Raw genomic sequence first — 13,033 nt, 5'->3', positions numbered from 1 at the left:
TCAGCTGTGGCTGAATAGCTATTAGCCTTGTTTCAGATTTATGAGTTTCTGGGTTGAGCACCATCCACTAACTTCAGCACAAAAATCTTACTTGGCATTTCAGTGCAGTACTGAGAGAGTGCTGAACTGTTGGGGGTGCCATCATTTAGACAACATCTTATAAGGAGACCGGGTCTAGCCTCTCGGGTGGATGTAAAAGATCCCAGGGCACCATTTCAAAGAAGACCAAGAAGCTTCTCCCCAGTGTCAAGGCCAATATTTATGTCTCAAACCATGCCATAAAAACAAATTATCTGCTGTTTTACGATGGTGAAAAATTTTCTGGCCTCTTTCACCTACCTTGCTGCACATTGGGCCCTGATATTCACAAATAAATCAGCACAGGGTTAGGTACAGAGAAACTCACTCTACTCTTTTAAACTGAAAGTAAAGCTCTCTAGACACCGTCCCCACTAAACACTCTCAGGGCAGGTACAGCGCAGGGTTAGTCTAAGAGTAAAGCTCTCTCTACACTGAACCCATCAAACATTCCCAGGATGGCACAGCACAGCACGGCACCAGTCATTCAGCAAAGCACCGTCCACACCATCCCCATCAAACACACCCAGTTAGGGACAGTTGATTAGCTCAGTTAGTTGGATGGCTGGATTGCAACGCAGAGTGACACCAACAGTGTAGGTTCAATTCCCTCACTGGCTGAGTTTACCATAAAGGCCTTTCCTTTTCAACCTCTCCCCTTGCCTGAGATGTGGTGACCCACAGATTAAAGCACCACCAATGTCTGTCTGTAATGAGAGAACAGCCTTATGGTCTGCTAAGACTATTACGATTTACCTTTTGACACAGAGTAAAGCTTTCTTGAAATTTTCCATCAAACACTTACAGGAAAGGGGTTAGATACAGACTAAGCTAGCTCTACCCTATCCCCATTAAACATTTCCAGGCGAGGAACAGCACTGGATTAGATACCAAGTAAAACTTCCTCTATACTGTATCAACTTCCCCTCCGCTGTCCCCACTCACCCAATTAAGCTTCTAATTGTTTCTTCTCTGCTTTGTGTTGAGTTTTATTTGTGGTTTTTCTTCATGCTGTTTTTTTTAATGTCATTTTCATTGCTTGTGGTTTTCAGCACCACATTTTGCAGGGAGAGTGTGAGGTGCAAGAGTCACTAATGTTAAAAATGTGTGCTCTTTCAGTCCTGGTCAATGATTGTTAATCAGACTGAGGTTTTGAGCCGAATGATGCGGAAACATTCAGAGGATCTGAACTCTGGGCCAATTAACAAACTAACACTTTTAATCCGTGATAAACAACTGCTGAAGAAGAACTACAGTGAACAGTGGCAGCAGATTAACCAGGAGGTGATCAAGGTAAAGAAGCAGGCCATTTATCATCTTGTCAATATTTTAGAACTGTGAATCAAAAACCTTTCCGTGTACGTACCTTTAAACATTCACAATATTTACCTGAGACAACACAGTGTGGAGCTGGAGGAACACAGCAGGTCAGGCAGCATCAAAGGAGTAGGAAAGTCGACGTTTTGGGTCGGGACCCTTCTTCAGAACTCCTGCTGTGTTCCTTCAGCTCCACACTGTTATCTCTGATTCCAGCATCTGCAGTTCTTGCTATCTCTGAATGACAATATTTATCTGATCTTCTGTTTCCTTACAAATATTCTCTTCAACATTTCCATATGAAATTGTTCTGGCCCCTTGGTTAAGATGTTTGTTTTGTTTGATCCCATTCCAAGATTCCCTATAAAACCCCCTTTGGTTCTGTAACCCTCACCTCAGTTGTCTAACCAAAAAAATTCAATCTACTCATGTTTGAAATTATCAATTGACCCCAGTCTCAGGAACTTTTGGACGAAAGGGGTCCAGATTTCTAATCCACCTATGTGTCAAAATCCTCGGGTAGACCCCGAATGGCCTGGTTCTCATTTTAAGGCTCTGTTACCTTATTCTGGCCTTTTCCATCAGAGGAAATAGTTTACCTCTGTCGAACGTTAACTTCTTTAGTTATCCTGAAGCAAAACAAAGATGACAAAAATTTGGAGGCTTTGATTGACCATGTTGGGTTGTTCCTTTATCCAGTAAGCCAATATTTGTTTTTAGATCTGGTCAGTGTCTGCCTATGATCACAGTCTTGCCTTGTTGAGAAATAGTGAAAACATTAATGTTTTCAAAATCATTACGATATCTGACTTATTCAATTTTTTGTTGCTTGGTCTGTTTGTGTTTCCACTTTGTCTTTAGTCATTAATACTGAGGTACTCCCAAACCACCATCAGATGGTTGCCACGAAAGACACCCAGATTGGGAAATACTTTTGGCAGGGAGGCAAGGTGCTGTTGGTACGGAGGAGTTGGGTGGAGGGAGTTGTTTGGAGGGGTTGAAGAGACTTCAGAATCAGGACAGCATTTAGCAAGATGAGAGTGAGGGAGACTGTCCCTCAGAGGCAGACCTAGGTGGAACAGAGAGCTTGCCCACAAGGAGTTCACGTTGTGAAGCCTGTAGATGTCCTCATTGTGGCAGTCCCTAAGAACCGCAAGGAAGAGTTAAATACCAGGGATCTTTATCATCTAGCTGCAGGAAAAGGCAAATTTTACTTTGATTTAACAGCCAACTGAAGGATGTGACAGAGCTGTACCTCCTAGTGAACCTTCTCTGAGCTGCTTACAATGAAATAATTCTTTCCTTAAATAAGGGGACCTAAACTCCTCACTCCAGATATAGTCTCACCCGCACCTTATATGGTTGCAGTAAGATGTCCCTACTCTTATACTCCAATTAAGAGCCAACATTCTATTAGCTTTCTTAATTACCTGCTGCACCCATGTGCTAGCTTTCTGTGTTTCGTGTATAAGTCGCCCCAAGTGCCTTTGTGTTGCAGTTTTTTTGCAATTTTGTCACCGCCAACTGGAAAATGAAGAAACTTTTTGTTATCCCATTGGATAATCCTTGACTGTCAGATTTGTAATGATTCCTTCTTTTGTAAACTTTTTTTATGATCGGAAATCAGAAATCTCTGAATTGTAATATTCAGACCACATGTTATCAGAAGATGTGCCAGTGAATTCTGCCCAGTGACAGGGGAGGGACTTAGTCCAAGGTTTTCAATAGGACAGTCAAGATATTTGGATATCAGTGAAGAGGTGTTCAAAGGCTTACATGCAATTAGAGAACTCAGTGATTTGATGAAAGGGTGAGAGAGATGTTAGGGATACCTCAGTTAGCTGTATTGTTGTGAAGGCAACTGAACTGCACAGATTTTGTTTAGTGGACTCAGTGACGAGTCAAGAGCAGTTGGATGGGCCTATGCTGTTCTAATTTAGGTAGAGGTTAGAGGAATTAGACATGAAAGAGTCAGTACTCAAAAGAAGTCTTGGGTTTCTGAGAAAGTAGGAAAGTGTGTTGGGGAAGCTGCAAGAGACTTGGAAGAAGAGTACAAGCATTAATATTGCAGTGCAACTGGTGTATGTAAAGTTCACAAGCATTACTTGCTTAATGCAACTAAGCAAAACTGGAACCGAGGGCTTGGGAGAGGAGAGGGTACTGGCTTGGTGAAGTTAGTTGTAGATGAACAGCTGGGATTATACTTCTGAGGGGGCATATTTTCAGAGTCTGGGGAGCTTGCATCAGGAAAGGAGAGTGATTGACCAGAATGTGAGCAGTCATTCAGGCAGTCTATGACAGAACAGCTCACAAAATGGAATTTCAAGGCCAAATTGGCAAAAGTGATGAATTGTGATTGCTTGGGAAGTTTAATGAGATTTGATAACCCACTGTATTATTTAAAACTCTGGACTCTTGTGGCTTTATTCACTTAGCAATTCCCCTGGATTCCACCCTGTGTCTACATTAAAGTTACTGGTCTGGTCCCAAGCCAGATTGTAACATGAATTTGATGGTCTAGTCCAAGATTGGAACAAGTTTTCTCCAAAAACTGTTAGAATTTGTAAAATTAGTGATCAAAAAATACCTAAAAACACAATTTTCTTTGATACCCCATGGGGAATTAAATCCATGATTATATTAGAAATTGAGTTTCAATTCTGGAGACTTCAGGAAATCCTGAAGTGTTGGCAACCCTGTTCACTGGCCACATTTTAGCATCCCATTTTCAAACTGGACAACTCTCTCTCCTGATGCTGCCACAGGGAATGTGTGGGCAAGATAAGTGAGTCTTTAACAGTCTTACAGTTCGCCTGCACTGCCCTCACAGCTCTTAGTTCTGTTCCCCAGCTAACTTGATCTCTCAGCACTGCTACTCTCTTCATTTTCGCAAGTCTTGAATGTTTGCCACTTTGGTGAGTATGCCAGGAAACTTTGAATCTGGGTGTGTAATTGAGCGCAGATACCCTGTGCGATCAGCTGTGCTTTTAGCAAGTGACAAAACATAGTAATTATAGTTACAGGAGAAATACTTCCAAAACTGGTTTGATGAGAGCATAGCCTTTTCCAGTATTTACAAGTACATTAATTATGTTAATCTGATCATCACTGTTCAGATGGATGTTGATAAATACAATGAGAAGCCTTACAACATTAACTCTACTAAACAAAGACAATTCATTTTTTAGCATCATTGAATCATACATTGGAGGAGGCCATTCAGCCCATCATGTCTGTGTTGACTTTTTGAAAGCATTGTCCAATTAATCCTACATTCTTACAAATATTTCCCCTTTAGATGCTTCCTCCCCCTTCCCCCAATTCCATTTTACCTCTCTTCCCCTCTGCCTACAAAAGTGGTCATTCTGTCCAGTTAGTTAGAGGAGGTATTTTTACCATGCAATCCTTCTGTTGCACCTTCAGCAGAGCATCTTTCCCGCTCCCCAACTTGCTATTCTGAATCCTTCCCCCTACTGCCTGTTTTTTCATTGTTAATCAGCTGTAAACCTCAGTGAGCAGCAGTGGCAAACAGAGGATTTTATAAACAATCAGTGGCAAGTTCTGGGAAAGGTCAGAGTACTTAACAATCCCTACAGAAAGAATTGTCTAGACTGCTCAGTCTGCACTGTCTTTACCCACCTATTTAATCCCCTCCCACAGCTCCACGTACACTGTTCCCCAATCACTGACTCTACCCATTGTTTTGACCTCTGTAATATTCTCGCCATTGACCTTAGTCTTTCATCAGAGTTTTGCACTAAAATTAGATATTTCTTAAATAGCTGAGTTTAACAATATTTGAGTCAGCATTTGACTTTGTGTTGGTGCGTTTAACTAAAGCTGCTGTGATTTGCAGAATACACAGAGCGAAATTGAGAAGCTGAAGTCACAGTATCGGCAACAAGCCAAAGAGATGAACGCAGCAAAGCGGAAGTTCCAGGAGGCCAGTAAAGGTGAGGATCACGATAAGAAACAGGAGAAAGTACTAGAAACCAGACAGGTAAAGCACACATGGAACACTATATTGCAAGCTCAGACAGTCAAGTCATTCACACCTCAGGACACTACTCCTTAAAAACAATCTCTGTCACTAAGCTTTTAGCCACCTGCCCCAAACTGACTTGGGCTGAATCTGAGTTTTTTGAGGATTTGTTGCCACGAGGCCAAGCAGGTTCTCACTATATCTTACCAAATACACCTCATTAATTATCTACCAAATCCATATGGTGTTTCTCACACTCAATATGCACCTCATCTTACCGTGCGTCCTTCCCAGAATAACTCACCGCTCAGCAGATACCTGCCGAAAGTCCGGCTTTACTTGTCCCCACACCGTCTTGGGCACCTGTACAAGCACTGTCAGTATGGAGCTGCCCTGCACGGATGTTCACGTTTGCCTTGGCCGTGACAGAGAGGGGAAAATTGGCACCCCACCTTATGGGCATGTTTTTGGAGGTCCTGCTGGATGGGGTGATTTCAGCGTGGGACGTTCTCCTCCTCCAGGACTAGTAGTGGAGGCCACAATACCAGACAATGCCAGCCTTGCCTGAGATTGACGCCCAGGTTAAAGAACTCTCAGCCATCTCTGAAGGAATGCTTAGTAATGTTGGAAGAACATCAATATCCTTCTCCATTCCACCAGGGTAAGTGCCACCATCTTTACCCTGCTGGCTCACACTCATTTTATCTCAGCTACAGTACCCATCTCCAACCAAGGCTCATGGTCTACCACTCTCTGTGTTGCCTGCAACATCTTCCTCACTTGATCTCACCGACTCCAACCCTGACATCACCACCCCTGCATGCCCTCTGCACTGCCGATTCACTCACTCCGGACACCACCTCACCTGCACCAACAATAATAGCTATGTCATGCATTTTCACTCCTTTAATACCTACCTCTCCCTTATATCATGAAGAAAACAGCCCACAACAGGGCAGAAAGAGTCAAGACAGGTGGTGGGCTGCCTGGCATTCAGCTCCTCACCCTTTGAGGCAAGCATCTGACTGTGACTGATCCAGGCAGGTCCTGGACTGATAGTGGAGGCTGTCCTTGACTTACTGTGCAGGAAACCCTGAGTGAAGGCTATACTCTTTAACTTGACTGAGACCTGCTGACAACTATGACAAGCTTCCTGGCTTTGTGTTTGTGCTGAACAGCAAGCCAAGTCAGCAGTAATATGAAATAAAAACAGAACTGCTGTAGAAACTTAGCAAATCTGGTGCATCTATAGGAAGAAAGCAGAGTTAACGTTTTGGGTCCAGTGACTCTTCTTCTGAACCTGATTCATTAACTCCTGCTTTCTCTCCACAGATGCTACCAGACCAGCTGAGCTTTTCCAGCTATTTCTGATTTTGTTTCTGATTTTTAGTATCAGTACTTTGTTAGTTTTTTATTTGCAGCAGTAGTATGAGTCTGGTTTCTCTAAATAAGGAGGTAAATCACAAAAAGACAAAGGAAAACAATGTAAGGCAATAATGCTGCGAGCATCCAGTGTCTATTGCAAATCTCTCTCCTCGCACCTTAAAAATGTGCCCCCTGGTCTTGAAATCCCCTATCCTAGGGAAAAGACAAGTACCATTGACTCCATCTATATCTCTCATTATTTTATAAACTTCTATCAGGTCACCTGTCAACCTCCTATGCTGCAGTGAAAAATGTCCCAGCCTATCCAACCTTTCTTTATAACTCAAACCTTCCATAACCGACAACATCCTGGTAAATCTCTTCTGAACTCTCTCCAGCTTAATAATATCTTTCCTCTAACTAGGCAACCAGAACTGGAAACAGTATTCCAGAAGAGGCCTCACCAATGTCCTGTACAACCCTGACATGACTTCTCAACTCCTACACTCAAAGGTCTGAGCAATGAAGGCAATCATGCCAAATGCCTTTTTAACCACTCTGTCTATATGTGATGCAAACTTCAAGGAATTATGTACCTGCACTCCTAGGTCCCTCTGTTCTACAACAGTACCCAAGGCCCTACTATTAATTGTATAAGCCCTACCTTTTGTTATACCAAAGTGCAATATCTCACATTTATCCAGATTGAACTGCATCTGCCATTTTTTAGCTCATTGACCCATTTGATCAAGATCCTCTTGTAATCTTAGAAAACCTTCTTCACTGTCTACTATGCCACCAATTTTGGTGTCATTTGCAAACTTACTAACCATGCCTTCTATAGTCTCATCCAAATCATTTATATAAATGACAAACAAAATAGGATCCAGAACCAATCCTTGTGGAACATTGCTGGTCACAGGCTTCCAGTCCAAATAGCAACCCTCTACTATTACTCTGTCTCCTGCTGTTAAGCCAATTATGTGTCTAATTGGCAAGCTAACCCTGAATCCCATGTGACTGAACTTTACTAATTAGTCTACCATGCAGAAACTTTTGTCCTATCATCCAATTGGAAATACTGAATGACAAGCCTCACTCATTTTGATATCCCTCAACTCAGAAAGCTCAATAATTACCTTCAAAAATTTCTGATTGTATGAATTTCTGTTTAATTCCAGACAAAGACCGGGACAGAATGAGGGACAAATATGTCAAAACGACCATGAAGATGCACCTACTCCACAATCAGTACATACTTGCTCTCAGATCTGCAGAGGCCCATCACCAGCACTATTACCACCATGGTTTGCCAGGACTGCTCAACAGTCTGCAAGAACTGCATGAAGAGATGGTTTACATTCTGTAAGTACCTTGGCTTGATCCTTGGTACAGGTCACTTGTTTGGATTCATTGTTAGAAGCGATGAGTTGAGCCTCAGATTCTGAACTAAAGAAACCTAAGTCAATTGGGATGAATTATGTTGATGGAATGTGTGATGGACTGGAGGGGAACATTCCAAGAAACGCTGACCCTGGTAGAATCTGTGAAACACTCACTGTTTGCATTATTTCTTGTTTATCTGCTGGTTTTAATATTTGACCCTCTTCCAGTTAATTTCCATACTTATTTAGAGGTGGCTTTCCTGAGATGAATTTGAAGTTTGAGTAAAGAGATCTATTAATGTTCAAAGTTAACATTAGTCTTTGTGGGTGTTTCTCTAGCTGTCCCATTTCCTTTACAACACGTTGCTTGCTGCATTTTCAAAACTATTGAGTTCTTCCACTTGACGATTTGATATGGTCACTTCCAGTCATGTTTTTTTGCATCAGTCAATGTGTCATAGTGACACTGCGGAAACATTGAACACAACCTCCTTTTCTCATAGTACAGAACTTGAGTATTACTGACATGTTAAAATCTTTCATCTTTTACTCATCAAAATATTTCACAAGAATACTAATTTAAGGAGAAGACTGATGTTTATATACTGCATGAGAGGAGGGTGCTGATTGGTTGGACTCTGGTAGAGGTGTTCCCATGGAGAAAGCACCCACTAATGCTGACTGACCATTAACGACCAGGATGTTTTAAATTTCAAGCCAGGCAGGCCTAGTGGGGCTCCCATGGCAACATCACCTATTTGGGCATTAAAAGTATCAACTGTGATTTGCTGAATTCATAAGTTCAACAAACATGAATTCACACCATGGAGGCTGTCTAAATAGACATGAATATAGTGCTGCACTGCAAATGTCTTTGGCTTCTTTGAATGGTATGTTGATGAATAGGCAAACAATGTCAAATAAGCACATGGAGAACTGCATTGCTATCAACATGTAAGTCCTTTGTGGTCTTCGCAAATATATTTTGTTGAATTCCACCAGAAACATGACTTATATGGGATGACATCTATCCTTCTACCTCTTGCATATTTCCAATATGTATTTGAATCCACAGCTGTAAGAATTTCCTTGTATGTCGTCTTAATCTCCATCCTGCGCTCAAATGTTTTTAAATGGAACAGTGAAATGAGTTCCCTTCCCTTGAATTTCTAGTTGAGAAAACAGCCGGAGGCTACTAATGACCACCACAAAAATACTTTCACTGTCAGTTCACACATTGGGATTCCTACAGTTCCACACATATCAACTTACTTACCAGAAAACTTGTGAATAGGTCCTGAACCATTTGTTCAGTGTACACTTTATGTTCAATTACAGCTTATCAAAGCTATTCTGCAGGATAATGGTTATTGTGAACATATCGTTTTTTGCCGTATATCGCGCAAACTCATACAAGGTCATAAGGCGGTCACTCTGTTTCTGTAAATTGCCCAGCCTACCTCAAATTATCCCTCAAATTAATTAAGGCATCTAAAAAGCTTGAGCAACAGGTGAAGCTAGCTGTTTCAAGCTACTATAATACAGTAGCAACATGAGTGGTGTTCACCACTAAAAGGATGTTGATGACAAGCAAAACAAATTCTTTCTAACACACAAACGTGTAATGTGGTAAAGGAATATTAGTTCCAATGTGATGCCAGGTATGTGGATTATGTCCCAGAGACTGGCAGATCATATCAAACAGCATATGCCTTCACTGTTTGCAACAAGCAAGGCATTGACCACACCCACCCATCCCATGCTTGTAAAACTGGTAACAGTTTCTGACATTAGATGTGTTTCTGCGATTGGACAAGATTTGCTGGATAATCCTAAATCTGTAAGGAATTACGCAGAAAACCAATTTAGGATTGTCAGATGGGCTTGCAGTATGGCACATTTGTGTGTACTGGAAACTATATATTAATACACAGGGTGTTGTTCTTGCAGACAGAAAGAACATGTACACACACTGCGCACCTGTTTCAGTTCAGTGAATGAGGTGACAGCTATTCACTGGTTCAATTCTCAAGGAAAAACCTGATCAATCAGTGTTAGTATTGCTAGTTTAAAATTTAAACACTACTGGCTTTTAACTGTCAATCAGCATTAATAGATTCATTCTCCATGGCATCACCTCCACAATTCACTTGGAAACCATTTGGCGTTGTTGCCTCATGCAGTAGAAATGTTGGTTTCTTCCTTGAACTTGTGAAATGTCCTGATGAGTGCAACACAAAACCTTTGACAAAATGTGTCCTTTTCCGAGTAATATGAAAAAAAAGCCGTGAAAATGATACTGTGTTGATCTCAACTGAACCAGTGTTCATATTGCAAGAAGGGCCTGAACACCAATCCCAACCTCTGTTAGGTTAACTTATCTCATCAGATTTGAATCATTCCTAAGTGGCTCAGCTCAATTATTAAAATAAACATCAGCTCAGCAGTAGTTAAAAGATAAACTCAAGTTAGAGATATTTTAATACTTCAATACAGGTCAGTGACATAGTTGATTTATTGAATATGGGGGGGGACATTACAGTCTGTACTTAAATCTTCCCAGTATTGGAACTGGGAGCACCTTTCAGGAAATTAACTTATTCTAAAACAAGTGCTAATATGTTAATAACATGATGTACAACATAAAACTGACATCAGGAGTCACATTCTTATAAGACTCTGAGAAGAAGATGGAATACAGAACTGTATTGCAAAGACCAGTAATAGTGCTTTAATTAAAGAGTTGCTGTAATTCCTGGGAGTTGGCCTATAGCTATTCTTGGGTAAGGCAGAGACCGAGAAACAGCATATCCAAAACGAAGACAAGACAGGGAGTCCAAAACCAGAGGATAAACCAAGGTGAGAGGAGAAAGATTTAAAAAGAACCTGAAGGACAACTTTTTCACATAGCGGGAACAAGCTGCCAGAGGAAGTGGTGGAGGCAGATACAATTACAACATTTAAAAGACATCTGGATGGTCACATGGATAGGAAGGGTTTAGAGGAATATGGGCTAAATGCTGGCAAATGGGACTAGGTGAGATTGAGATGTCAGATCAGCATGGATAAGTTGGACCAAATGGTCTATTTCCATGCAAAACCCAAACCTCTTACTAGTCTAACCCATAAAGACAGAGCAGTTACAGGTTGTATCAGTAAAGACAGATCAAATCAGAAATTGTGTGCGCTTTCTGGAGTGTCATTTTTCAGTGTGTTATGGCCAGTGCTGGGGGTGTGCAAATGGAAAGAACTCTTTTGAGCTTTATGCAATTCACATGAGAATGTAGCTGCTTGCTCACTGCAACATTCTCTGTCAAACTGCTCATTATAATGAACCCAATCACACAGCTCCCTCTGCTGTACCATCATGACATTTCCATTTTCCTTAACGGCATTCCCATCATTACGATTCATTTTGTGCTGTTGGCCCCTCCTCCCTGCATCAAATCAGATAGCAAATGATCATCCACAGGTTTCCTTAGCTAGGGAGGTTGATTGTACTGTGTGTGTGTCTGAGTGCGTGCATTTTTGCGTGTTGTGTGCCTGGCTGTGAATATGTATGAGTTCATGGATGTTGTTTTATACATGTAGGTGATTGTGCGATGTGTGTATGTGTTGAAGAGGGTTGTTTAGGCAAGTTGCTGTACAGCTGTATTGCAATGCAGAGTGACACCAACAGTGTGAGTTTAACTCCTATACTGGCTGAAATTAGCATGAAGTTCTCATCTTTGCCCTTTGCCTGAGGCATGGTGATCCTCAGGTTAAACCACTACCAGCTGACTCTATTGAATGAAAGTAGCCTATGGCTCAATAAGACTTTGACCACTTTATCTATGTGTGTATATACATATGTGTGGTATCTCTGTTGGGGTGTATGTTGATTATGTGCTGTGTGTGTGTGTGTATACATATTTGCTTTGGGTGGTGTGTGTTGTGTGAGGATATTTGGGAATTATGTGTATTTTAGGTTATGAGAGTGGGTGTGTGATTTGCATGTCTGAAGTCAGGGTAAAACTAATCGATTTTATCTAGCTCAAATTTTCATACACTGGAATGCAAATTTATGAGAATTCTTTGAGGAGGTAACAAGCAGGATAGATAAAGGGGAACCAATAGATGCAATATGTTTGGATTTCTGGAAGGCATTTGATGAGGTACTGTGTATATGGCTACTTAATAAGATAAAAACCATGAGTTGTATATTAGCATGGATACAGGATTGGCTAACTAATGGACACAGAATTGGATAGAAGGGGCATTTTCAAGATGGCAACCTGTAACTAGCTGAGTGCTAACAGGATCTGTGCTGGGGACAAAATTATTCACAAAATATTTGAATAACTTGGTCAAGCTTTTAAAAAAAAAGGTAAAGTCACCACTGTCCCCCAGAGGATCATAGGACTGCTTTCTCATTAGAGAGAGATGATTTGGTGATGAGTTTAACTTGATGGTCACAACGCCTCAGTCAAGGGGCAAGGTTGAGAAGATGGGGCCTTCATTAAAAATCTATCTCAGCCTGGGATATATTTAACAACTGAGCTTCCATAGCCCTCTGCAGTAGAGTATTCTACAGATTCACTGCCTTCTAAGAGAAGAAATTCCTCCTCATCTCTGTCCTAACTTGGTGATCCCTTACTCAGATTATACCCTCCAGTCCTGGACTCAACCACAAGGAAAAGCAAACTCATGGTAACCTCAGCAAGTATAGGAATTTAACCCACACTGTTGGCATCACTGCACCACAAACCAGCTGTCCAGTCAACTTGAGGTATCAGCCCCCTACTTAGCTAACCAACTTGGATGAGGAAAGTGAATATACAATCACCAAGTTTGCAAAAATAAGTGGGAAAGCAAGTGCTGAGGGTGATACAAGCAATGTGCAAGAGATTATATACAGGCTAAGTGA

General features: G+C 41.3%; 1 protein-coding gene across 1 annotated transcript in view; it reads left to right on the top strand.

Moving 5' to 3' along the window:
- Positions 1–13,033, top strand: part of fes (FES proto-oncogene, tyrosine kinase) — a 50,454-nt gene that overhangs the window by 15,616 nt on the left and 21,805 nt on the right. Inside the window, exons 3-5 of the mRNA XM_020529923.2 lie at positions 1,198–1,371; positions 5,252–5,348; positions 7,924–8,107. Coding sequence (XP_020385512.1) covers positions 1,198–1,371; positions 5,252–5,348; positions 7,924–8,107 — 455 coding nt within the window. The remainder of the gene's footprint in view (positions 1–1,197; positions 1,372–5,251; positions 5,349–7,923; positions 8,108–13,033) is intronic.

This window comes from Rhincodon typus, chromosome 36 (genome assembly GCF_021869965.1).
Source record: "Rhincodon typus isolate 14 chromosome 36, sRhiTyp1.1, whole genome shotgun sequence".
Classification (NCBI taxonomy): domain Eukaryota; kingdom Metazoa; phylum Chordata; class Chondrichthyes; order Orectolobiformes; family Rhincodontidae; genus Rhincodon; species Rhincodon typus.
This window is presented reverse-complemented; position numbering and strand designations above follow the sequence as displayed.